General features: G+C 43.3%; 1 protein-coding gene across 1 annotated transcript; it reads left to right on the top strand.

Moving 5' to 3' along the window:
• Positions 1–22761: 22761 nt before the first annotated feature.
• Positions 22762–26478, top strand: LOC106747018 (mitochondrial import receptor subunit TOM40 homolog 1). The gene is made up of 6 exons (XM_014624291.1): positions 22762–23156; positions 23803–23917; positions 24016–24269; positions 24357–24518; positions 24599–24748; positions 25399–26478. Exons 1-6 carry the CDS (start codon positions 22961–22963, stop codon positions 25536–25538), a joined length of 1017 nt encoding a protein of 338 aa, XP_014479777.1. The 5' UTR covers positions 22762–22960; the 3' UTR covers positions 25539–26478.
• The last annotated feature ends 364 nt before the right edge of the window (positions 26479–26842 follow it).

Raw genomic sequence — 26842 nt, 5'->3', positions numbered from 1 at the left:
GAAATTTCATTTCTTGTTCCTAATTTCCTACATTGAATTCTTCGTTTCTTATCCCTTTCATTGCGTCTGAGTCCTCATACGTCTGGAATGTGGGAAGCAAGTGGAATGTGGATGATTGCAGACGGCAATCACTTTACGGATTTCGCTAATAACACGCGAAATTCGTGCAGAATCGCTCAGGACGCGGCATTGGGAAAGCAATCGCGCGTAAAGACATGAACGCGCGCGCGCGCCACTTGCTTAATCACGACTCTGCCCGCGTGCGCGCGACCGGGAATTAATAAATTGACCGTGCGCGATCTTTCCTCAGCGAGCGATCAAAATACCTAACGCTCAGTTAAAGCATTCTCTCGTGCTCTTCAAACGCCCTCGACGCATTGGTATTACCGCTTACGGTCGTAAGTGCAATCATCGTTCCGAGTAGCGAATGCGCGTCGTGCTCTCGCGAGCGAATCGTTTACTCGTAAACCGTTATCGGATCGTAAATTCGATCTTCGACTACCGAAATATTTATATCGCGCTATGTGCGAGCTTCCTCGATCGATCAATACACCGTCTTCCGTCGCGTCCCATAGTCGTCCTGGCGTCATCGTCGTTGTCGTCTCTCTCGCATACTCCCGCATTCTGCTTAATTAATACCGTCGTTTCTCGCGAGTAAACCAGGGGGTAACTTTTTACGATCTCGATTGCGTTATTGAGCGATACGCAACAGAGAGAGAGAGAGAGAGAGAGAGAAAGAGAGAGATCCTCCTGCCGAATTTATGAAGTAATTTCGTGAACTCCGCACGTCTGTCGTAACGGCGGATTTAGATTGTTTGTTCTTTTTTCTCTGCATACATTGAGAGAAAAATTTCTGGTACTCGTAACTATAATCATCATAGTAAAAGCATTATAGTCAGGAGAACCATTTTTCTAATAAGAATTACTATAATGTCGGTAAGATAATAATCTCTACATATCGCTATTACTATTTTTGTGGTTGAAACTATATACAGGATATTTAGGCCGAAAGTAAGTATAATTTTTCTCAGTGTACGCATAAAACGCTTCTTCCTCGTGAATTTTTATTGCTTTTGTAAGATTTGATATTCATAGTCAGATCTTATATTTAAGACTGTCTTAAGTTCATCCTCGGATGCATTGTAACCGATAAAACGACCAGTGCAATATCTGAAAGTGAATTTAAGACGCTCTTAAATGCAAGAATCCGACTACACTGAGAGAAATTATAATTATTCTCAGTGCCGACTATGATCTTTATTTTTATAGTTTTAACCACAAAAATAGTAGCAACAACGCATGTAAAATTATTACCCCAAACATTATAATAATACTTACTAGAAAATTGCTTTCCCCGACTATGATTCTTTTATTATGATGATTACAGTTACTTATGTCAAATATTTTCTCTCGATGTACGAACGACGACTCATGATCACGTCAACATACGTCAACATCGCGTCGGGGTGCGAAACGGATCGTCGTTCTCCTTCGGAGTTCCGTTTCGAACTTTCCTCCGAGTTTCGAAGCGAAACGATCGACCCGAGCTCTTCGCGAGGAGAACGGAGGAGCTTCTTCTCGGAGGAGTAGCCGGAGAGTGCAGGTCCGAGCTAAAGTCCTCGCGCGAACACTTTGTAACTAAATATCAACACTGTTGTCCGGGCGGCGAATAAAATGACGTTCCGCCGCTAAAATGCCAGCGCGTCTTCCCTCACAATAAGCCGCGGCGGCGGCGTCCTCCCCAGAGGATTCCTGTCTCGCGCGGCGCGCGATATAAAATTCATAAAATATCACTAATTTATATCCCGGGCGGAATGTGCAGAAGCGTCCGGAGACGTTGGTTTCATCATGGCGGCACCATAAACGGGGCGGCCAGGCATGTACCGAGCCCGGGGTGTTCTCCGTGGAAGAGAACGTTCGCGCGCGCGTCGATTTCTTTCTCGCCGTGGACGCGGCAGGGGAGAGGGCCGGGCGGGATAGGGAGGGCAAGAGTGCACTTTCCGTGCACTCACACCCCTTCGACCATTCGTCGTCCATTAGCGGCCTCGACGTGGAATGCAATTCCCGACGGAGGGCGAGAGAGGGACGGGGCGAGCAGTGGGAGCGGGTAGGGGCGGAGAGGGGGAGGATAAAGTGCCGGGAGTCGAAGCCGGAGGGGCATGGGAGGGATAAGGGGGGATCCCGGACGAAAGGAGGAGAGATAGGAAACGAGAGGGTTGATAGGAGAATATCGGGGGAAAGGTTTGAGGGCAGAGAAGCGAGAGGGGAGGAAGGGCTGAGCGACAAACGATGTTTATTTGGTGACTTAGGACTAGACGAGTGAGCGAAAATCGTGCAATAAAGAGAAATCGAGTAGAGAGAGAGAGAGAGAGAGAAAGAGAGAGGTGATTGATTAAGGTGATTGTTAAGGTGATTGTAATTCGGAAGATCGCGAAAGAGTGCAGGGAAATAGGACGATACGGAGGATTCTCTAAAAAGATTACACGTGGATCCAGCTCTTTCGTCCTAAGAGACCCGTAAAGATCGAAAGGAGACGCAAGGAAGGTCGATCGGGGAGGTGTTCCATGGCGAAGAGGTGGACGCTCAGGAGGCTGTCGCTGGGTCTCCTCCTGCGTCGAAGGAGTCCCGCAGCGGGACGAAAATTATCTGGCCCGACAAGCGGCCAACTGCTTCCAGGAAAAAGCGATCCTTGTGTTGGTCATCCCGTAGCACGCATTAGCGTCGTCCGGCCGGTTTTGTTTTTCCAGGTTTTATTCCCATCCGATTCTTTTCCCCGTCCTCCTTTTTCTCCCTTTCTCTGCAGCTCGCTCTCGTCCTCCTCGTCGCCTCCTTGTCCATCCCGTCTCTTCGTGTCTTCTCGTCCTACGTCGCCACGGGCCACCGGATTGTCGGCGCCAATTAAGGCTCGTTCTTTGACTCCTTCGACGCGTCGTCTCAATCCGTACAAGAATTGTCGCCCGTCCCCGGTCACAGTAGTCGCCCAGCCGATTCCGCGAGAGCGGAATTTTTCGCCGGATCCTCGAGGATCCGGCAGGTGGACCGCTGGAAATGTGATGTCCGCACGCGAAGAAAAATACTCGAGACTTAACCCTTATCGGAGGCTAGCTTTTTATGCGTGATTCTCACTAGGTTGTAGCTGGTTTCGGTAAATATGCGAACAATTTTCAATATTATAAGAATAACATTTTTGTTAGAAATTATTTATTTTTTGAAGGAGTATTACAAATATATGAGTTTCAAATAATTATTTATAAATTTTTAATGTATGATATTTTTTGAAATAATCTCCAACATGAAGGAATGGTTTTCTGTTGCACGTTTCACAGAAGTATACTGTCATTTTTCTTCCTCCAGGCAACTTACGATTAGAACATACTAAACAGTCATTATGTTTTAGCATCCTTTAGCATCAAGTTGGAGGATATGTAGTTTTCCATCTAATTTCTCCTCATTGTCTGCTGTTGATGGCGTTCCATATCGCGCAGTTTCACTTTCACTTTCACGTAAATTCCCAATTAGTGACATAACTAATTTCCGAATAAACTTTATGTGAGACATTGGTTTACTGTTGTTATGTTTACAATCAGCTTTATACAGAATATAAGCATTCAAGGAGGATACTTTAATTCCCCAGAAAAAAACTTTCCGCCACCATTTTAATGATTTGCGTAAAAAACAGTACATAGACATTTTCTACTTCTACATCATTTTCTTCTTCACTTAAAGATTTTATAGGCATAACTTTTCTTTTCTTAAGATGTAATAAGATGTGACTGCTAGTTTCATCACTAGAATCAAAATCACTTTGAGAATTGTTTTCAAAACATTCACTGCCACTATCACTATCGAAATTTATACAATTTTCTTTATTCATTTTTGGGCTCAATATATTAAAAAATTGAGTACAAAAGGCAATGATATATCACTGGAGATGTCAATTGCTCCGTTGCTTATGCTTAACTGACAAGGCAATCGTACCCGCATTTGACAGAGAGCGAGGTTCGACAGGTTCCGACTTATCACCTCCTACGTGACGTACGACCACAGCGACGAAGTATTGTTGTCACGTGAGAAGTAACTTACGACCGATAAGGGTTAAGATCCTCCGAACGTGGAATAATATGAAATTGTCCTGGAATCGAGAATGTTGATATGAAAATGTTCGGAATCTGTATCCAACCTGTATCTCGCAAGTGAAATCGTTCTCTAAAACGAGAGAGATGCTTTCCAGGTAGTTCGAAGCTCTCTCTCTCTCTCTCTTTCTCTCAGGTTTTTAACTTGTTATTTCACCCGCGAGCGTTGCATGCACAATAACATATGACCGAGCTTCAACCGAATCGGGTAACGACGTTTTCATCGAAATCGGTTGGGTATTTTTGTTTATTATACATGTAACGCGCACCAATCAACGTTAATTAAAGCCGATCGATTAGCCGAAGGCACTGTAATACCTGCATTATCTAGTTGGGACGTTAGGATAAAGTATGGCCGGTGCAGCTCACCGTTAAGTAACGGTAGAGATAGGCGTGGCGCCGATCAGAAAATTGAAGGGTGCAGCTTGACCAGGGGTGATCGCCCTTCTCTCTCTCTCTCTCTGCACCCCCACGAGACCGCTGTCGCCTTTGTGTCATTCTGTCTCTCTGAGTCATTAGGAATTCCTCCGGCGACAGTAGCGCAACCGATCATCGTATATGCGTGCGTTCCACTTGACAGTAAGTCGAATTACATGAATACCGAAGCTGCGAGAGCGCAAAATCGGGGTCATCTCGTACAATTCGGGTAATTAAACACCGTGGCTGAATTAACGCGACGGTGTTTCGCGCGAACGACGATCGGACCGGAAAGAAGGCCGAGCGGAATAGCGTATTTCACTTGGGTGAAAAATAATCGCCGTAGACGCGCACGCTGGAAACTCGCTCGCACCTTCCGCTCGCAAAAGGGATACGCGATTCTCATTGGATTATGTGTGTGATTTATGTTCCTCTCGGCTTTATAGATTGCGCTCGCTCGCTTGCGCGCGCGCACACGCAACGCTGGGCCTTTCACTCGTGCAGCCTGACTCGTGCATAACGACAAATCAACCCACATGCATTAAACATTACCGGCGATTTACATATCGACATCCGTGCGCCATACATAGTAGCGAATAAAAAGCGATACGCCTTGCACATAATGAGCCGCGGCCGCCGTTCCGTATTCATAGCGACTTTGATTTCACGGGAGTGTCGTTGCATGATCGTGCGACGCGGAATTCGCTCGTTCCCCTGAGACACGGAGGATATTTTATTTCATATGCGTACACGAATCAAATCTCTCTATCTCCCTTGCCGGTGCTCGTTCGCGAAAACCTGCGATTGATCTCAGTCTCGGTGTCTTCCACCTTCCGTAAAGGACGCCATAAAATTATCTCTGAGTGAAATTATAGTCGAAAAATGAAGTCACCGCCGGCTCATTTGAAGTCGAATAACTTTTTCATTCATACAGATTGAAGTTTTCTATTCTGAAACTCTCTCTCGTCGAACGATATTTGTATTCAAAGTTGTAGGGACGATATCTGATGTATTCCACATAAAACAAAAAAAGGAATTCGATTTTCCAGTCGAATCGTTAAGTCGTACATGGAATGTCTCCATTATTGCGATTAGGGACTTTCGTGTGAACATTCAGCTGCATTAAAAACCCGATTGGGGTAACCGAGAACAATTGACTGTGCGGAAACTTTTTATAGGAATCTTTCTGTTCTTACACGAAGAAAAATGTTGAATCAATAAAATTTCTAACAGCGACGTAATTAGAGTAAATCTTCTTGATCAGTGGCAAATATCATTAAAACTATTATGTTATATATTGTTTGAATAATTACAGGGTCCAATGATATCGCTGTTGAATCAAGAAGATTCCCTTGCACGTGTTCTTGGAAATTCCATTGATCCGGCACTTTTTTCCGTTTTGCGACCGATTTTTCGTCTCACATTCAGGAAAAAAATTCAATTACACCGACGGAATTATTTCTTCCATGCACCGTTACTGAAACAAATATTTACTCTAATCGACTGAAACATTCGATCGTACAGATCAGAAGTCTACTCTGGGTGGACATTCGCCCTTGTGATCGGCGATATTTACACTACTACTTCGAGTAAATCCTCGCTCGTTTTTGAAGAAACATCAATCCGAAAAATTCAGAGAGCGCGTTTCTTTCCACGGCAAACGCGCTGCCAATCGAGGGACAACAAATTAGGGTGGGGAGGGGACGTTTGTTTGGCAGGAACTGCGTCCTCGCACCCTCCTCGCGATCCCGGCGGGTCCATTCTGGAAATCGGCCTCCGCGTCGCAATCTAATCGGCAACCGGCGTCGGCGTTCCTCTTCTCGCTTCCTGGAAACCGGGTCGCGCTCGCGTGTGTTGGCGGCCGCGACTGCACGCGGGGAACGTGGGTGCATCAGGATCAGGCCGTAGGTCCCAGTAATAGCCCTGTGGGCGAACGGGTCGCCGCGAGGCGAAAAAGAAGGAACTCGGTGGACGACGTGAACCGTGATCTCGAACTGCACGCGCGCGCGAGTTGCGGTAGGGGGCGAGGGAGGTGGTGAAATAAAGCGCGGAGTAAAGAGCGACGCGACGAGGAGACGATCCTCGACGGAACGGGGGGCATCGAGATGCGCCGGGACGAGCGCGGGTCGAGATATCGAGGCTTCTGCGAATGTCCTGCGCGCGTCGAGAGTGAAAGAAATTCGGTAAAAACGTGAGTTCCGTCTGTTTTGGATCGGTAGAAAAGTTCGGCTCGATCTTCTGGTCGAATTTCTCAATCGAGCTCGGAAAATGTTCGATTGAATTTATTTAACCGCACGGGAAAAAATGTCAATTGCATTCGGCGGTCGGCCGAGACAACTGAGAGCTCTTGACTGCGCGGAAACCTCCTACAAGGATCTTTCTGCTTCGCAAGCGAGTTTTTGTCCGGTCCCCAAGTAACGGAATATTTTGTTACACCGACGGAATCGTTTTTATCCGTGCGACAATGAATAAATCAAGTACGTTTTGGTTGGAGGGAACTGAATTTCTGTAAGAATCGAATTTGGCTCGTAAGGAGCAGAAATTCTGTTCTTCTTCGACCAAAACGCGTTCGATTTGTTCATTGCGAGGTAAATTCAATCAACGTCGGAGACAAATCCACGAAGAACGCGGCACTAACTCGGGAACCAATTTCAGTATTTTTCCACACCATTACACACAGCGTACATTGTGCGAAAGGAAAAATATCTAAAAAATAAAAAATATATTTTCGATGGGCGCACGGGAAAAAAGTACTAAATTCAAGTAAATAATTATTCCAATATTCCTTAGCAAATTGTTACTCGGATCAAGAAGTATTTATTTGCTTCCAAGTAAAATATTTTACCGAGGAAATCGAATTTTCAAGTGGAGCCGAATTTTTGGACGGACCCAACGGCTCTCCCGAAGAGAGGAACAAAGCGATTCCCGAAATCTTTCCGACAAAAATTCGAGGGGTGCAACCGGGAATGTGCTCGGAGAGTCCTCAGAGCGCCACCCGGGTTTCCCGGCGTGTGTTGAGAATAATCAGACAACAAAAGCGAACGATATAACAACGGTATCGAATAGAGAGCGACGGCCGGCCGGATGATCCTATTCCGCTCGCGGAATCCACGGGAACCGCGCTGCGTTTGTCATCGCGAGCGCGTTATCGCGAGCGCGCGTTTCGCTATCAGCCGCGTTCCCGAGACGAGAGCGCGGGCTTATCACCCGGAGCACCGCGCCGTTGGAAGTTAATGAATGCATCATCAGCTTTATCAAGAAATGCGCGTATAGCGCGATAGTGGCGGTTTAATTTGCAAAAAGCGCGGTACGAGCGACTCTTACGGAGGCGATAAACATGCGCCGCCGGGTCCGCATTTCGGCTGGCGAACGCGCGCGATTAAAACGATCGCCCGAGCGAGATCGAACGGCGCAAGCTCGATTATAACAAGCCATTTTTCGCGACGAGCGGCGCGCCTTTCCTGCCATAAGGAAGGCAATAATTAATAATGACCGACGATAATGAGCAGCGCACGCGCGTTCGGCTGCTTCAATTGCGGCGCGATCGGAAAGTTTAGCGCGATCCCGTCCGATAAATTCGAGGAAAATTCTGACGTTAGATTGAAATTGCTCGTCTTAAATCGTCGGGAACGCAGGAGCAAACGAGCGCGTTACGCGTGCATTTTGCGCGATTTACGACCGCTCGCGCGATTTAGTCCGTCTATGCGTCGCGCTAAATATATATATCGGGTGTCTCGGAATCCGCGTGCGGGAAGGTTTTGGACACCGAAGGAAGGGATCTTCTCTTCTGCTGAAATTGCTCTCGAACGAGTTGAGCTCCCATTTGTAACCACCAAGGAGCATAATAAATGCTTCTTTAATGCTACAAATGGAAGCTGAGATCTCCAGAGTTTAAATTTTGCTTCTATAACAATTCTTCGAGAGGAGAAAACGGCAATAACTCCCACATTTTGTAGTATTAAAAAAACACAATAGAAAAATTAATCGAAAAATTAATAGAACTAAATTAGACTTGAAGTTGGACCAAAATTTCAACTCGGGATAGTATATATACGGTAAACAAAATTGGAAAAATGAGGCTTTTCGCGGGCTAAGCTTCAGGCGAACAAATGGGTAGCAAATTCTCTTCTTCGATCAAGCAGACTTTACTTGAACAGAATTCCGATCTAAGGTTCAGCTTCGAAGATATGTTGAAAATTGAAAAGTCACTACAAATATTGACCTTTCCCGAGATTTCCGTCAAGGAAAGAGTTACTTACTCCGGTATGAAGAGTCTCCCTGTACGCTCCGCATACGGGAATTTTGGGACATCTTGTATATATGAGCGCGAAAGAATTGCGCAGCGGAGAATCGCCGAACGGGCTGTCGTTTTATCGTTTTCGTAAATAGCCTGGCAGCGATCTGACATTGTTCGTGTTAATTTGTCATAGGAGAGACGCGGATCGATCAGTCTCGCGTTCGGTGACATTTGCACGAACGCATGCCGTCGCCATTTTATCGAAAATTGTTAACAATTTTCGAGCTGCAGCCCGTCACGCACAATGTTAGCCGCGTATCTCCGCGATATTCCCGCGGACTTATGTTGCGCGCCGCACGATAAGTGCTTGTCCGTCGCAATGATAACCGTCGAAGCGACGTATGAATATTAATAGTAAGTGACTCAACTCCCTTATCGGGAATACCCTTTATTGTTATTCCACCCGTTTGTCAATGGCGCGTATTATATTTTCGAGCGTCAAATTCGCATACTCCACGCTCGACAACCACGATCGGAAAGACCTCCGTTTCGTCGACATCTTCATCTTCGGCAGTGGTAACTTGATTTGCTTCTTATGATATGCACTTCTTGTTGTTTCACAAGTACGCATGGAAGAAAAGAGTTCTTTAATGCAACTGAATTTTCTGCTGCTCGGGAACCCAGACGGGAGCTCCATTGTAGAAACGGAAAGATTTTTGCAGATTTCCCCTCGGTCAGTCGCTCCCAGTTGTTTCACCGAGCTTTAAGCTTGCAGCTAAATGTTCACACACGGTAAAAACTCAGTTGCAATTGAATACATTGAAAGAAAAAAATGGCTACGTTTAAGGAAATATTTACTATGACGTATTAGAGTAGTTATTTTATTTGGATTAAGGGAATATTATTTGAATGTAGTGCACTGAAAGAAAAGAAAATGGCACATTCAAATAATATATGTCTAAATAAAATAATTATTCCAATGCTCTTTGGCAAACATTTATTTGAATGTGTTACTGTCACTTTTCCATGTGTAATTTTTGTACGATCCAATGTTCTAATGAGAATTATTTCCCGCAAGTATGATATAATAATAACAACTGTATAAGCAATATAATAATTAATATCACGCCGAGAAATTCGAATAAGCGGCGAGAAACTCGACTGAGACGTCAGGAAAACGGAACGATCGAGTCCTCTAAGGGCAGTACTCATAGTCGGATCTTATTGATTTAAGACCGTCGTTCATCTTCAGATGTTTCGCAGCCAATGAAATAAGCCGTACAATATCTGAAGATAAACTTGACGCTTGGTCTTGAATAAAAATAAAATCCGACTATGAATACCGATCTCTAACTCCACCATCGCCGTCGCCCGCCGCGCACTGAAAGGCGGGAAAACGGATAGACGACATACGTTATCTCGGCCGTGTACTTCTTACACATACACTCGTCAATGCGTCATGCATAGTTATCCTTGATGATTCATAGTTTATCCTTGAGGATTAACTTCCGAGACAAAAGCGAGGCGATCGTCAGAGGCAGCCATTCGTGATCAACGCCGCAGAGCTCGCCGACGGAATGGCGGCTTGGTGCGGCCGACTCGGTGCCTGAACGGAGTCGCTTTCGCCCTCGGAATTATCTTGCGAATCGATGCGTCTTAATTAATCAATTTCACCAAGACGCCTTAATTCTCGTGGTCGTTTGCCACTGAAAATTCACCGACGCTCCATTTTCCCCGATCGCCGTTTTCCCGATTCGTATCTCTCTCTCTCTCTCTCTCTCTCCCCGAGTCGAAATTCTAGTTCTACCTTATTCATTATATCTTATCACCTTATTTCACCTTATTCTACTTCTCCTTAGTTCTATATTAAGTCTCCAAAGTAGTCTCCAAGGTAGAGGAAGCCCAAATCAAAATTTTTAATTATTCATTAAGTCTTCAAGTTGAATAAAACGAAAGTAAGTTCTATTTGTAACGTAAAAGGAACACTGATAGTATTTAAGTGGGAATTGAGACCTCTAAAGTCTAAATTTTAGGTCTACATTAAGTCTTTAAGTTGAAAAAAACGGCAGTAATTTTCTCATTTCTAACATCAAAGGAGCGCAATAGAAGACCTTTGAACACTTAGCGCAGAATTGTGTTAGTCTTAAAATAGACCTAAAATTTCAATTTGAGAAAATCTCTCGACTTGAGAGAGGTAATAACTTCCCACTTATAACATCAAAGGAGCACAACAGTGCCTCTTCGAAGACTTAATGCAGAACTAAAATTTCCACTCAAATCTGGACACGATTTATCCAGCGTAAAGAAATGACGGGGATTTATAGACGCACGTTCCATAGAAATTGCAATGTCTTTTTCGCGAACAACGTATTATTAATTTCGGGCTGATATGAAAAATCCAGTAAAATATCAAGAAATGCATCAAGCACGGCGCATTGATACAGGATAAGCGTTTTTGTGGAAGTTTCATCGGCGATATTAGCCTTTCGGATCGATCGGAATCGAACTCTATTGTAGTGGACAATCGGCCGGTTTAACGTCCCGAACGAGATTTCTATCGTAAATGGCGATGCAGCACGGAAAACGAACGGCGAACACGAAAATGGCTAATGCGCGAGCGACACGAAAAGAACGGAGAGATGAAGATATCCCTTCGCCCTTGGAGCCGCAAAATGGTCGTCGCCGGCGAATCGGAGCGGCGGATGGTATATTAAAAAAAGAAGGAAACAGAAAAAATGGAAAGAACGCACGAGAGGAAAAGGAAAGCACCGCTTTTTCCAGCGCCGGGTTGCGTGTCCGCGCGCGAGCGCGCCGTTCAACAATCGCGTCGATAACGCTGGTAATTATAAGAACGTTCGTGTCGAATAAATGAAAGCAATAACGACGCGATCAAGTGGGATGAAACAACGTCGGCTCGCGCACTAAATCTGCCGTTAATATTCCCCGCAGCCTTTCATTCCAAACTGCTCGCACCGCGAGATCCCGGTGGGAAAGATTCGCGCGCACTCGCAGTCACCCGAGTTGCATCCAATCGGCCTGAGTCGAAAACTAGTAGCTACATAGAGGATATATTGTGGTAAAAATGATGAGAGAATTTGGACCATATCGATATTATAACCGAAACTATGATGTATGTTGTAATCTTTAGTGATGAAATCCCTTCACTGTACGTATTGTTACGCCCGTGTCTTGATGCCCGCGTAAGCGCAGCTGCTCCTCCCGCATCTCCACCCTCATTTGACGCCAACGCCGCCGCTTGACTCCGTGTCTCCACCGGAGAATGCACTGTTGCCATTCCACTTAATTCTCACCCTTCACTTTTCACACGCGGTCATGTATCTCAAATTTTCCGTCGCGCGGATCTCGGACGATCGTTTCCCGACGGCTTTGTCTCACAGATTCCGGATGTTTTTATTAAGGGACGAGCCCCCGAAATGTTACGCTCGCGCGGGGAAATAAAACGAGACAACGTTAACAGGAAAACAACTTCAACTATATTTGCTATTTACAAGGAAGCACGCGTAACTCGCAGGCTCAAGCTTTCTCTTTCGTTAAAGACCGTCGCGCACGTCACGACGACTCGACCGCTCCAGAGAGAAATCTCTTTAACCCGTTGTTTATCCGTCAACGCCGATCATCTGTTGTTTACGACTCGTTGCCAAGAGAATCAGCTGTATGTTCAGGGCGCTAAAAGCGCGGGCATCAAGACACGGGCGTAACATTATTATTAAGGATTACAATACATGTAATCATTCTAATCATAATTCCGGTACGGTACAATATTACAAAACATTTTTACTACAATATTTCTCTCGTGTAGCTTTCTTTCGTGCAGCTAGCGTAGGCTAGATTAAATTTTCCACGTGCGTTATTCGGTTCGTTACTGGCTGATTGTTCACTGAAATGTAAAATCGGCTTTGCGATCTAACCGTTGTCTACACAAAACAAGTGCTAATTTGTAAACGAATTACTGTATGTAAGTGTAGAATGATTTTAAATTAAAAAAAAGTATTTATTATATATTACTTCTTTAATTATATAATACTTCTTTTTCATTGAAAAAATCTGGCGGGTTTGAATTAAAAATTTTCCGCCCAGTAAATATTTCATAAAAATGAAATCTAACATTTTCAGTATAATGAATTTAATACTCGTAACAATTGTTTTAACACATACAAGTAAGTATTTATTTATGCAAAGGAAATATGTCTTATTTTATATAGTCAATTATATTTCTACTTATAGTAAATATTTACCAGAGTATCGGAGTAATGATTTTACTTGGGTGAAGTGAAAACTCGAACGATATCGCTTTTTTTTCAATGTTGCTATTACATATAAAATATGATAGAATATAGAATATGGCGCTTTCTATTCTAAAAAAATATAGTTGCTGTATATCCTACATTAACATTTAAAAATAACGTAGCAAATCAAAATTGAAGATACATTATTCCACGAAAATGTTAAAACAGTCGAAGTGAGCTTCACATTATTGCCCCGCAATTAGTTGTGATTTTTCATCTTGTGACTGTAACTTCTTTTGTTCACCCATCAGTTAACTTATTTATCTAGCCGTTATCCAGCCACGGGAAAAGTGAGCGTTAAGTTGCTCCGGCAGCGACGTTGGACACAAATTTACGACTTCACGGCTAGACACCCACGAGGTTCAATTTTCACCAGAAGATGAACGCGATATACTTTTGACGAGTTTTTGAGCAGTTATTATTAGTGAGACTCGAGCGCCCGATTAAGAGAGATTCCCTCGGCATATTGACCTGGCCTATCCGATAGCGGCACTTCGGCAACCGTGTTTCGTCGGCTGGAAAAGTTACGAAGGGGTTGTAAAGTATAACGAGCGAGAGTGGCGTGAGCGTGTAACAATCTGTTGGACGTGCTCTCTGGAAAAACGCGACGAATGTTAATGGCAGGACGATAAGTCTATTGCGTTCTAAGGCGAAGTGCTTGTACGAGCGAGTCACGTGAGAGAGAAAATGGAAGAGTGAGAGAGGTTTCCGATGGATCTTGGAAGGACAGTAAGCGGCATTTTGAGGTACGATAAAGGCTACTCCTTGGCGCCGTCCACACAGCGTCACAGGAATGTTGACCTCCCTGGAGATTCCGTGAAATTCGGCCACACAAACTCGGACAAGGGAGAAAAAAATGTTTCTTCTACTTTTTTGTAATAGTTCCTTTGAATTTGAACTTTTCATGTCGCCGAATGGTCGCGCGACATTATTTCACATCGCATCCCCCCCCCCCTCACTAGCTCTTTCTCCTTCTCTATCTCTCTCTTTCTCTGATGTTATCCCGGAACACGATAACCTTTCTCTTTCTCGCCGATAATTTCTTCCCTGTCTCTCTCTCTCTCTCTCTCTCTCTCTCTCTCTCTCTCTCTCTCTCTAGGTAGCAATATAAAAGTTAAATTATAAATTAAGCTACATAATAAACAAATTTGTGTTAAATTTAACACATTTCACATATCCCGAACAGCCCATTTATGTTAATTTAGCATAAGGCGAATGTGTTCAAAAACAAACACAAAAATGAACACGAAATTAATACGTTAATCGACACTGAAATATAAAATGTGTTATTTTAACATTTACACGCGTTGAATATCGACATAACAGAAAATGTTGCGATAACACAATATGTTAAATTAATATATGTTGAACTAACACACGGGTGTGTAAAAATCTAACGCAAGAATTTTAACAAAGGCTGATTTTAACACAAATATGAAACTTTTTTTACTGTATATATTCGAAACGATCCTATACATACATACCCGCAAATTATTCATGTCTCTGTTCTTTTTCTTCTTTCCTTCGTTTAACATTTTAATTTGATTTTCTTTATACACGTCCGCCCTCGTGTAAACTATGCTATGTGCCGGATAGGAAATCTCAATGATTATCACAAATATCTACTCCCCGCTCGCGAGGAAAAAGGAAGAAAAAATGATTCGCGGAATCCGCGGCGTGGAACATTTTCCAAACTCGATTCCTCTCCCCGACGACCCCCGACAATTTATCTCGCCGCTCCCACCGAAATGAAGCGCCGCGTCTAAGCGAGAGCCGCCTGCATTCCTGCAGTCTCATTTCGGCGGGACTCTCGTGTGCGCCTCCACACGCGCGGTCGCCTATACGTGTACGTGGACCGACAACGTGTCTTGTACCAAGCTACGATCGAACATCGTGGAATACCAGCCGACTACAAGATGCTCTCCCGACGTCGAAATGTTGGCGCCATCCTTGGACACGCGAATTCGCATACATAAACGCGACACACACACACACACACACGTACACATGAGCGGCGAGTTTCCGTGAAGTACTTGTGCGCGAATTCGATGGTCCCCGTAACTAAAGATAAAAGGAAAGAAAGGACATCGGGCCTTTTTCCACGGTAGAGACGGAGGGCTCGTCGCGCGACAATGAGAGATATTCGCGAAAATATCGAGTCGCGCGACAGAGAGGCCTGATTTCAGAAGACGGATGCGTCACTTGGCTGGGCCCATTACAATGTTCATTACGCGGCATTTCCTCTTGACCGACAACGACGTCTCGTCCAATGCGCTTCCATCGCCGCGGTGCATCGTGATGCACGAGTCTCGCACATAGCGGAGGCGCCAGCCGACCAATGGAACGCGTCGCCACGATAATGCGCCTCGTGGAGCACCTCCTCGCCGTCGTGGTCGTGATGCATGCGACTGAAAAATACCAACGTAAAACGCCCGGCGATCTATACGCGTAGCCGAGGCGCGAAGGCGCGGCCAATGAGACGGCGCGTTGATATCGCGGTGGGTTTGCCTGAAATCGCAATATGTTGTACGCCTCGACGCCGGGATAAACCACGCGGATAGCCCGCGTTCGGCGACGACGACGAGGGGGTGGCGACGAGTTACGAGGACGAAATATGACGTTTTTATCGGCCCGCTACTCGCGTCGGCCGATGCGTCGCCCCGGTATCTGTCACTCGTCTCGGGTTAATAGCCGGATGCAATCACCGCAGTCCCCGGCGAGTGAAATGAGTGAGCTCTCCGCGGATGACAGATCGGGATGGAGCGCGTGAACGCGCGATATGTCGCGATTCATCTGACTGTGACGATAGCCGGGATCGTTTCGGGAGCGAGCGGGATAAGCGGGAATTGCATTCAAACGCGGAGGGGCCGTTTAACTGTTCTTGAAAGTTTTTCGGATGAAATTTCACGCATACGCACGCGTATCTGAAGAACGGAGAGTGAGCTAGAGTCACTAGAATTCGAATGACTCTCCGCTTCTCGTGCGGAGTACATTCTCCACTCCGAACCGTCGAGCGAATATCTCCCTGCGGAATTGAGCGAATCTTATTTATATACTGGAGAATGAGTTTAGTTGGATCCACCTGATAATAAACAGTCGAACGCGTTTTGGTTGAAGGGAACGAAATTTCCAGGTCTCACGAATTAGATTTGGTCCTTGTAACCAGAAACGCTGCTTGGTTGTCCATCGTCAGGTAGATCCAACCAAACCATTTTTCACAGCGGTCAGTCACGATAAGCTTGCAACACTTTTGTTTTCGTTAGTTTCGAAACGCACCCAGTGTCCAAGAAGAGAATTTGTTTTTTTTTTTTATAATTCTTAGGAGAGAATTTTACATTTTTCGACTGTAGGAGATTTCTACGCAATTGCTCTTAATCTGTCTCAACCGAGTTTTAACGCAGCTGAATGTTCATACGAGTGTTTTCAGGTTGCAGAAACAAATATATCATTTTCTGCCGCCGAGTTTTTATTTGGTTCCTATTCAGTCGAAAGAACTTTCCCGTATACCTTAGTTTGGATACTTTTTTCTCGATGCAATTTGGAACGAAGCTGCTAGTCCGATGAGAGAATTAATTTCTGGGAATTAATCTCGAAACTTCTCCAAGTAGAATCTCACCCCAAATAAGTGTAAGATGAATTCATCGTATGAATTTTCGCCGGTACTGAGGGAAATTCCACTTGAAAAAGTCCACAGAATACACTCTCCTCCCGATGCATCTCAGTACTCTCGTAATCTCGATTTCGACGGTGATAACGCGCAGAGGAAGAGGAAGGTCCCTTGGCCGAGGGAGAGCGCTTGTCTCCTTCACGTAACTTGAATTAAGTTATGAGCTCACGAACTCCCGTGGTGAGTGCGACGGCCGGTCTCAACGATCATCCGTCGCACATAGGTGTATGCGTGTGCGTATGTGTGCATAAACGATCCAATATGCAATACACGCTCTCCCCGCGGAGAAATTACCGAGAGGATAATCTCCAGTCGCAATTCGTCCGACGAGTAAATGCAAGCGATGATAGATACGGCGAAATCGGCGAGATAAACCGAAGAGTTATCCCGCGACGATTCAAGTATCTTCGCTCTGTGCACACGCAGTATGCAATGTATTTGCCATTAGGAGGAACTACCGGGGAACTCACCTTTTCTCTTCCTCTCTTTTCTTCCTTTTTCTCTTTGCGTCACGGAGATGTGCCATGAACTCGCGTGGATCAACACGGTTGACACACTTGCGTTTCTGCCCGTGAATATCGCGGAAATAACGCGGATTGATCTCGAGTATGGACAAAATTCAATTCTGAAGCTTTAGAACTCGGGGATCGCGTCGACGAGTGATCGACGTGGCTTTCTTGCCCCCCGGAGAGACTTCTCAACTTGAAATTTTAGTTGCACTCATTTTCTCCGTGTTGAAGCTTGAAACGAAACCTGTTATGAATTAATTCATATTCGGTCATATCTCGCTTATTATAAAATTGAGAACAGATTAAATATAGATGAAATGTCGATGTGGCTAAATATAATAATAATAATAATAATATTTATTTACGGGAAAGCACCCTTTGGTTGTAAAAATAGGTCCGATACCTATGAGAATACAAAAGAAGAATATTCAATCGTTACTTTCAAAGATAAATTATAAATTAACATTAAAATACTCCGGAATAAATTTATACTGAAGTAAAAAATAGGTTGAAACAAACGATAAATTAGTAAATATAAGCAATACATAAAAAGGAAATAAATAATATGAAATCAATTAGTGAGTCGATTTAAAGATAATAGTAAGTGGAGTTTTAAAGTTTGAACATATTCCATTGAAAAAGTCCATCTTCGTTGAATACTCATTGATTAAGATACGCAATCTATTAATACAGCTAAAATACAGCTAAAAATTTAGCATAGAAAGTTCTACAGCATTTCACGTGAAACACATAGAGAACGTCTAAAATATCTTGAAGGAACGTTAAGTTTTGGCCTAAAACCGGGCAATCTATAAAATAATTGAAAAATTTAACAACGAGAAAACAAGATAAGTGATATTACATAATTCTTAAGTGAGCCTTTTTCCCGAGTAATCACTTGCAGTATCAAATTTTAATCTCGAGATTCTCCATCGGTCCTTCAACAAGTTCGATGGAATTTGCCGGATTATTTTCAAAGCAAAATTTCGATTCGGAATCCTCGATTCTTGTGAACAACGCTTTAAAGCGAGATATTCACTTGTTGTCTCTTCTTAGTAAAAGTTACACCTGCGCGTAGATTCCTTTATGTCGCGGAATATCGCCGAAAAGCGTCAGACGCGTCTGTGATATTCTCGCCAGTTGTTATCGGCGATTCGTTTTCATTTTATTCTTCTGACTCGATCTCATGTGCTTTATCGGTCGTACGACACGCGTCCCCACTGAATGCACTCCCGCTTCATTGTGCGCGTCGCCGGGATTTATTTCTAATAAATACGTTTTCGCTCACTGCATTCGCCAGCAAACGAGCGTCCGCAACGCGCGTATCTAATCTCGCCTTTCCCACTTCGATAATCATTTTTCATATTTTTACTTGAGCGCCGGTATATCACGGAGCTTTTAACGTCGCAAGACGACCCGCAGCTGTGTCGTCAGTTATGTATCTGAGAGAGACCCGTGTAAAAGTGGCTTCTTCGACGTGAAATTTAGAACCTAAGAAAACGCCAACCGCTGTAATTATTTTCCTCCCGCCAGAGAGAGAGAGAGAGAGAGAGAGAGAGAGTGCTACGCTCCGGGATCTACCCGAGCCAGAAATGAAAAATCGAATCGACGTTGATTGTAATGGTCTATCGACGGTCGAAATTTGTAGTCGATTCAACCTAAATATGAACTTAAATTTCCACCATCGACCAGTCATCGACATTAGTTACTGTAATTACAAAATATTATTTGCAACAAAATTACGTTAATACAAACGAGATAACACAAACTAATGTTAGATTATTTTGTTTAAATTAAAAAAGATTGCCACTTTATCTTTTGCATCTTCTCATCTCACAATGAGACCTTTCGTGATTTCTATCCTGTAGTAGTCACTCATACCTTGGCAAATTATTATTATTATTATTTACTAAGTAAACAAGAAAATTCTCTTTGGTACAAAAAAATATCAATATTAAAGCACCGTCATAAATCAGAAAGATAAAATATACAAAACGTTAACAGCCTATAGAGTAGCCCAAAGAGTACAATTAACGTACAAATTTAATTAATAAATTTTTGAATGTAACGTGAGATTATGTTTACAATGTATTTTTATATCTTTCAAAAAACACCGTAGTGGCACTATAGTTAGCGATTGTTGGAAATAACACAAGAACAATCATATGGAACGAAAATTAATGTAATGATAACTCAAAACGATAACGTCGACGGTTACCTATACGTGACTATCTTATTCATATTCTTGCACCTGCCATTACAACTGAGAACTTTCTTCAGCTTTCATATGACTTGGAAACTTGTAGAAATATTTTTTAATTGTTCAGTTGATATAAAAATAATACCTGTTACAAGGTCGACAATGACAAAAATGTCAAACTGTTCGACATTGACTGTTCATCGACGTCGAATCGACTTTTCATTACTAACTAAGGACGTCGTCGTCTGTTCTCTTACGCGACTTCTATTCCCGATACCACCCCCTCTGTTCGAAGGCGTCTCCGACACCCCCGTCGCCGCATCTCCGCGTAAATAAAGAGCCATCGGAGAAGAAGAGAAAAAAAAGAAAACGGCGATCGAGCAGCTCGTAATTCGCTCGATCGCGACTTTATCGAGCCGATCCTAGAGACGCGGAGGGGAACATCTTGCTCCGGTCGCGCGCGAATCGCCGCCGACGATAAATCTGCATCCCCCGGGCGAGCTTCGTGGAAGCCCAACGTCGCGCGTCGTACCCACTAAAAACGATAAATTACCGCCCGAAAATCGAGGGGGGAGGGGGCAGCACGACGAGGAACGAACGGGGGAGAGAATCCGCTTCGCGGCGGAGGAAGAAGGACAAGTTGCGCGCGAGAGCAAGGTGCCCCGCGCGGCGGAGAAGCGCTTTCGCGTCGGAATCGGCCAGCGACGGGGAAGGGAGCCCCCGAGGGCGGCGCTACGTTTGCGCCACGGTATAAAAAGTCTTGGAGGGGAATCGAGAGGTGGAAAAAAAGGAGCCTGCCGAGAGCGGCTAACATGGAATAGCCCTTAGCCGGGCACGATAGCCGCTCTTTAGGCTGATGGACTCTCGATCCTCCTCCTGCCCCCCCCTCCCCTCTCCTTCGTCCTCCTTCGCCTGTCACCTCTCGCCTGCGATCCACCTTGGCCGCGCTCCCTGCGCTCTTACCCCTCGCTGCGCGCCCCAAGCAACGGTCTTGGCTTCTCGCGCCTTTGTGCGTGTACGCACGCATTCGTATGAAGACTTTGTAATGATTGTAATAAGGCGAGGAAGGCGGAGGTGACGGCCGAACGAGGAGGGTGGGGACGGAGAGATCAGTTTAGTGATCGAATACGCATTTCTCGATTAACATGAGTCGAACGTTGATTTCCATTGATCGCACACGGAGGAAATATCGTGGTAAGAGTTATCACAAAATTTGGTATTATTGGACTATACTGGGATTACAATTGGAATTATGTGGTGTTGTAATCTCCAGTGATGTACTTCATTGTGAGTAGTTTTAATGTTTAATGTTAAGGTTTAATGTTAAACAACTCGAAAGAAAGATCGTATTTGTAATTTATTTTTATGCAAAATAATAGGGAAGTTTCGCAGTTTCAAATGATGTAAACGTCATTCATATGCGATTTTTTGTTTAAGTGCGGCCCGACAGGTTTTAATTAAAAATATTTTCACATTTGACGGATTCTTTATGAAGTTATTCTCTGTTTACACTGTGTAAAAGGAATTTCGCGTAGAAATAAAGTTTCACACAGTTTGAAAATACAAACGTTGTTTTTTAATTTGCGCGTGGGCAAATTGCGGTGCGATTTTTTCTTCAGGTTATTCAATGTTGAAGCAAAAATAATATTTTGGCTTTGATCACTAATAAAGAATGAACGAATGAATGTAGATACGAGGTTTTTTAATTAATGAGTAGAAAGCTTAAAGTTCCTTCTTTAAAAAGCATTTATCTGAATTTTCACAAAACAATTTTCTCCCATAAAATCTCAACAGAAAGATGAAATTGAAAATTGAACGAGCGCCACTTTTGATTTAACGTGATATATCTGGACAAAAAATGGTGAAACGTAATTATTGCATTATTATAACTGAAAATTAGAGATTTCAAGCTGCAAAATACTTTTCGAGTTATTTTGATAGAATCATTTTTGCCAAAGTTACAGCCCGTTAAAGTTTGTTTATTTTCCAAGATATGAAAAGATAGTAGAAAAATGGCTGACATATTATTAAGTAACACTGTTTAAAATGTGAAGTATCTTCCGATTCGTCATTGAATCTTATCACGACCTATCACGATATCAATTTTTTTTACTTAGGAATATATAAATATCACGATTGACATAAGGAACGACGCCTATATTATTCTATATTAGATCGTACAAAAAAGACTTGTAGTTGAGTAATTGATTATCGCATAAACGTATTTATTTCTATTTAATAACAAGCACAACTACCTCATTATTTTTCAAATCCACAACTCAATTCGTCGTTCAGGAAAGTGGCGGCTCGTAGCGGAGTCTTTGGAACTAAATGCACGTCACGCCAGAAATAATAGGTCTAATGTTCCTTTAGACCCGTTATTTTTGCAGGCCAATACACCGATTTGAAAATTGGTTCGTTATTTTAGCTGAACTGGCTGCACTTATTCAAGAAATTTACACATACTGAAGCGTAAGAATCTTGTAAATACGCTTCAATGTGTATGTAAATTTCTTGAACTGTGCAGCCAGTTTAGCTAAAAAAAACAGACCAAATGATCAGACCCGATGGTTTTTGCTGATGATGTAAAGTAGTTCCAAAGTTTCCGCTACGAGCCGCCACCGTCCTTATTAATGAATCGGCTTATAACTGAACGACTAGTCTAACGTACTTTCATTTTCGAATAATACATTTCAATAATAAATTATAGCGAATTCAATCGCAGAAATATATTCTTTATTCAGAAGTTATTTTTAATAGAAATTCAGCTGCACTCAGTTTCTCGCCACGTATTCCTCGAAAAAAGTTGGAATCTAAGAAGTACAATTACATGATTTTATGGAAGCTGTGTCCCAAAATTCACTGCCAGCTTTGAAAATCTATATAATTTTTTGGTTCAAATTTGTCGGTTCACAACGCGATGTGCTTACTGGCGTACTTGAGAACCGCTCGGAAAAATGGCGTCCGCTCATTGAACGTGAGAATGCACTGGCTGATCACGTGCGTTCAACATAAATTTCTTCACTGTTGCGTAATGCTGTATCAGACTACAGATTAGGATTGAGATTGAATTGAAATTTGATCAACTGGAACAAGTTCAACTAAACTTGAGTTTAGTGAACTTGGTTCTGATTCGTCCGAACCTAACTAACCGTCGTGTTCGCCGAACGCAGTCACTGTTCGACCAGCGCAGCAACATCCGATGTTCTTTTCGTGTTGGTATTCTTGTATCTGGCGCCGGCATATTTATGGAGTGCGTTCGAAGAGGCACTACTGGCGCTATAAACGTATCCATGATATCGCCCTCTGCAAATGGCAACCCGTGATGAAATATACCGACTCTCATAACCCACAAAGTTAGTCCGGCCCCATCATCGTTACATAAATAAAGATCCAAGCTTTGAGTACGGTTTATCCGATCGGGGGACCGGGCTGAGATTGATCATCGACACGTGACAGGTCGGACAGAAGCGGATCTATTAATTAAAAAATGGGAAACGTGGTGCAAGCCGCTTCTTCTACTACACTTCCTCCGATGCCGTTCATGCCACCGGGTTACGATGCAAAACGGGATGCAGAAAGGCAGGACCCGAGAAGCATGTTGTATGAATCCAACAATGAGGTTGTCAGTGAGGCTAAGATCGAAAACCCGGGTACCATTGAGGATCTTCATAAAAAATGCAAAGGTATTCCGCAGAAAATGCTCGTCACGTGCTCCATGCTATCATTCTCCGTCTCTGTCCATCCATCTCTCTCTCTCTCTCTCTCTTTTTACTTAAATCTTCATCGATTAATTTTACGGTCGGAACTATTCCGGCATAACATTTCGATCGCATTTATTTATTTTTCCATTTTTCCCTCAACCCCTTTGCAAAATACAAATATTAATCATACACTACTTTCATGTTAATTTATAATTGTCTCACTTCTCTTTTTTTTGTATAGATATTGCCTTTGATTTTTCATTGTAACAATTCACATATATGTATTTAATTCTGTTCTTAGAGCACTTGTCCATTGACTGAAATAAATGCTCTCATCTCTTTCCTTCCTCATTCCTTCTTCATATATCTTCTTGGGAATTTTCATGTTTTTTTTATTTTGTCACAGAAAATTCTTGGTTAGATTATTTGTTTAACAACGAATAATTCATACTGTGTGACTTTTACTTGAATGTCAATGATCTGACGTATTTTACATCTCTGTATCGAAGTGAGAAAGGAAAATATAATCAAACTAATGTTTCTGAGCAACACATGATGCAAACTTTGAATTTATGTTGCTTTGTCATTGTACTATTCTGAATATATTCTGAGTATATTTATCTTGCAGATATATTTCCTATGAATTTCGAGGGTGCTAAATTGGTAGTTAACAAAGGATTGAGCAATCACTTTCATATCTCGCACACTATTAACATGGGTAATGTAGTACCATCTTGTTACAGGTAAGTTAGAACACCTATGAAGACACTTTGGTACATTGATACTTTTTTCGTTTCATAACTCACGTTAATTTATCGTTCTGATTCATCTAAATTGTCAGATTTGGTGCTACTTATGTGGGTACAAAGCAGGTTTCACCTGCGGAGGCTTACCCGGTATTACTGGGTGATATTGACCCCAGTGGAAATCTCAATGCCAGTATTCTCCACCAATTTGGCTCAAGGCTTAAGACGAAATTTGCGGCGCAGGTGCAGAGAAATAAATACACCGCTGTGCAATTGACGTCCGATTACCGCGGTGACAATTTCACTTTTTCGGCGACGTTAGGCAACCCGGATATTATAAACAATAGTGGTGAGCGCACGGAATAGGAGAAACAGCAAATTATTCGGATCTCTCCCTCCACTTCTCCCGCTGTAACTCTTGCAAACGTCTTTTCAGGTGTCATGGTCTTGCATTATCTCCACAGTGTAACACCTTCGCTCGCCTTGGGTGGTGAACTCGCGTATCAACGTGGAGCTGGTATACCAGGAGGACAAGTTGCGTTATTGTCTGCCGCTGGCAGGTACACGCACGGCAACTCGACCATCAGTGGCAGCATCAGTACGTAGCTCTTTTTCACGTCGTTCTCGACGACGATGCGTCTCTTGCGATTTCCTCTGCACGATTATCTTCCCCGTTAGGTCCGTCCGCTTGCCACCTGTGTTTCCATCAACAAGCCAGTTCACAAGTGCAAGTGGGTGTGGAGTTGGAGATCAACGCGCGAATACCGGAGTCAACGGCTACTCTTGCCTATCAAGTCGATCTACCGAAGGCAGATTTAGTGTTTAGAGGTGCGTATTCGTGTTTGACATTTGAATACCATGAAAAATGCGTAGACCGATTCGTCCTAAATTCTCTTGTGACGATAGTTGAGTTTCGAGAATTTCGGCTTTAGGCGGGATTCACACTATTTGTTTAGACGAGAGCAGGTAAGCGTCCGTCAACCCCCTTCCGACAAAATATTCCCCAACACTCTTGCATTTGACTGTTCACAGTATCCATCATCATCATTAACATAAGATTCACACCGACACACGACGATCCCTGATATCCAATAGATTCACTTTATCGAGACTCCCCCGCTAACATTTTGTTCTCCGGAAAATTTAGGCCCGGAATACAATACATCGTATGCCGCTGCCCGGATGCCGGAAAGTAATCGATGGTCCAATGACAAATCTATTTTTGGGAAACGAATTCTTCTCATTGGATCATCGGCAATTTCGACATCCGATAGCAACATACGACGTATCGTGTCTCGGAGAATTGACGGACACTTGCCTGCCACCGTCTGAATAGGGTGAATCCAATCCGATTGTGACGATATTCGAGATAAGTCGAGACTTTCATTCAAGTAATTCGATACGTTTTGAGCTGGACTTTGGTATAAATCTTCCCGGATTCTTTAATGCTAACAGTTCAATCTTACGGATTGTTACAGGTAGCATAGACACGAATTGGATAGTAGGAGCGGTCCTTGAAAAGAGGCTGCAACCGTTACCATTCTCGTTCGCGCTCAGCGGTGTGATCAATCACTCCAAACAGCAGTTTAGATTGGGCTGCGGTTTAATTATCGGTTAAGACCGATACGTATATGTGTCATTCACGAGATACGCATTCGGAAGAAATCTGGGTCGTTCCGCTTTCCGTGCAGTCGGACACAGTTACGTAATTAGGATTCACGAATGCCGTATTCTAACCACGGTTACGTAATGAAGATCCATAAACGCCACATCGATCCTTTTCCGACCTGAATGATTGTCTGACGTTTGAATTGGAGATGCAGCATTGTGCGAAGTGATCGGTTGGTTTGATTAAAAGTCAGAATTCCAGGACTCAGCATTTCTCTGTTTCGCTCTGAGGCTCCCGGCCAACCTCGCTGCAGTCGTCTTATGACGTCAGAAGCGAGGAAACGCCGAAAATTCTCGCGGTTCGATACAAAAAAAGAGGTATACCCACGAAATGACATGTTTGTGGCCGATTCAGCACACTTGTAAAATATTCCGAACACATTTTCTGCCCTACCGATTAATAAATAACTGTAAAATTAACATGCGATGCATCCTTCCTTTTTAATCTATTTTTTTTTCTCATGATCCGTCGCGTTAATTTTACAGATATTCGTTGATCGTTCGAGCAAAAAGAACGCATTCGGAACGCGGAGTATTTTATGAGATTGTTGAATCGATCACAAGTGTGATTTCGTGAGTATATCTTTTCATTTGAATACCGCAAAAATTCCAGGCATAGATCCCCTCACTTCTGACGTCATCGAACAGGACGACTGGCAGCGAGGAACCAGGAGCCTTAATACACTGTCCCTATCTGTTTTAGTTTTGATGTAACAGACTTTTTACTTGTATCATGAAACGATTGCACATTCGACTTCATTTTCACGATGATCTCGAAAATTTTGTACATGTTAAATGTTTGTGTGCGTAACTATTGTCACAACGAGTTGGAACGAAGGCTGTGGATCGAAATCTTCTGGACGGAATAAAATCAATCGAGTAGGCCATAATTCGTGTCCCCTTTGCGCACATCTGCGACGATTTGTTACCGAGTGACAACATTTTTCTCGTTACCTTACCTCATCTTCCCCGATGCTCTTGCCATGACAAGAATATAGATGCAATTTTAGAAGAGAATATATAAATTGTGTAAATAATCGCGCCGCGAGAGGTATCCGCTATGTGCGTCTTACTCATGCGCGCGCACAAGGCGAGATAACGGCAGACGACGGAAGGATAATATCCGTCGAACATTCGGGGTACATGTAGATATAGTTTGCTTCTGGCCACGAACGGACGTGACATCGTCTGGAAATAATTCGCGAAACTGAAACATGCAGCATCGCATACCTCAGGTTTGCCCTTTATAGCTAA

The sequence above is a fragment of the Dinoponera quadriceps genome, unplaced genomic scaffold (assembly GCF_001313825.1).
Source record: "Dinoponera quadriceps isolate SergipeBrazil2010 unplaced genomic scaffold, ASM131382v1 scaffold106, whole genome shotgun sequence".
NCBI lineage: Eukaryota > Metazoa > Arthropoda > Insecta > Hymenoptera > Formicidae > Dinoponera > Dinoponera quadriceps.
The sequence above is the reverse complement of the archived record's forward strand: the minus strand, read 5'-3'. Positions and strand labels throughout refer to the sequence as shown.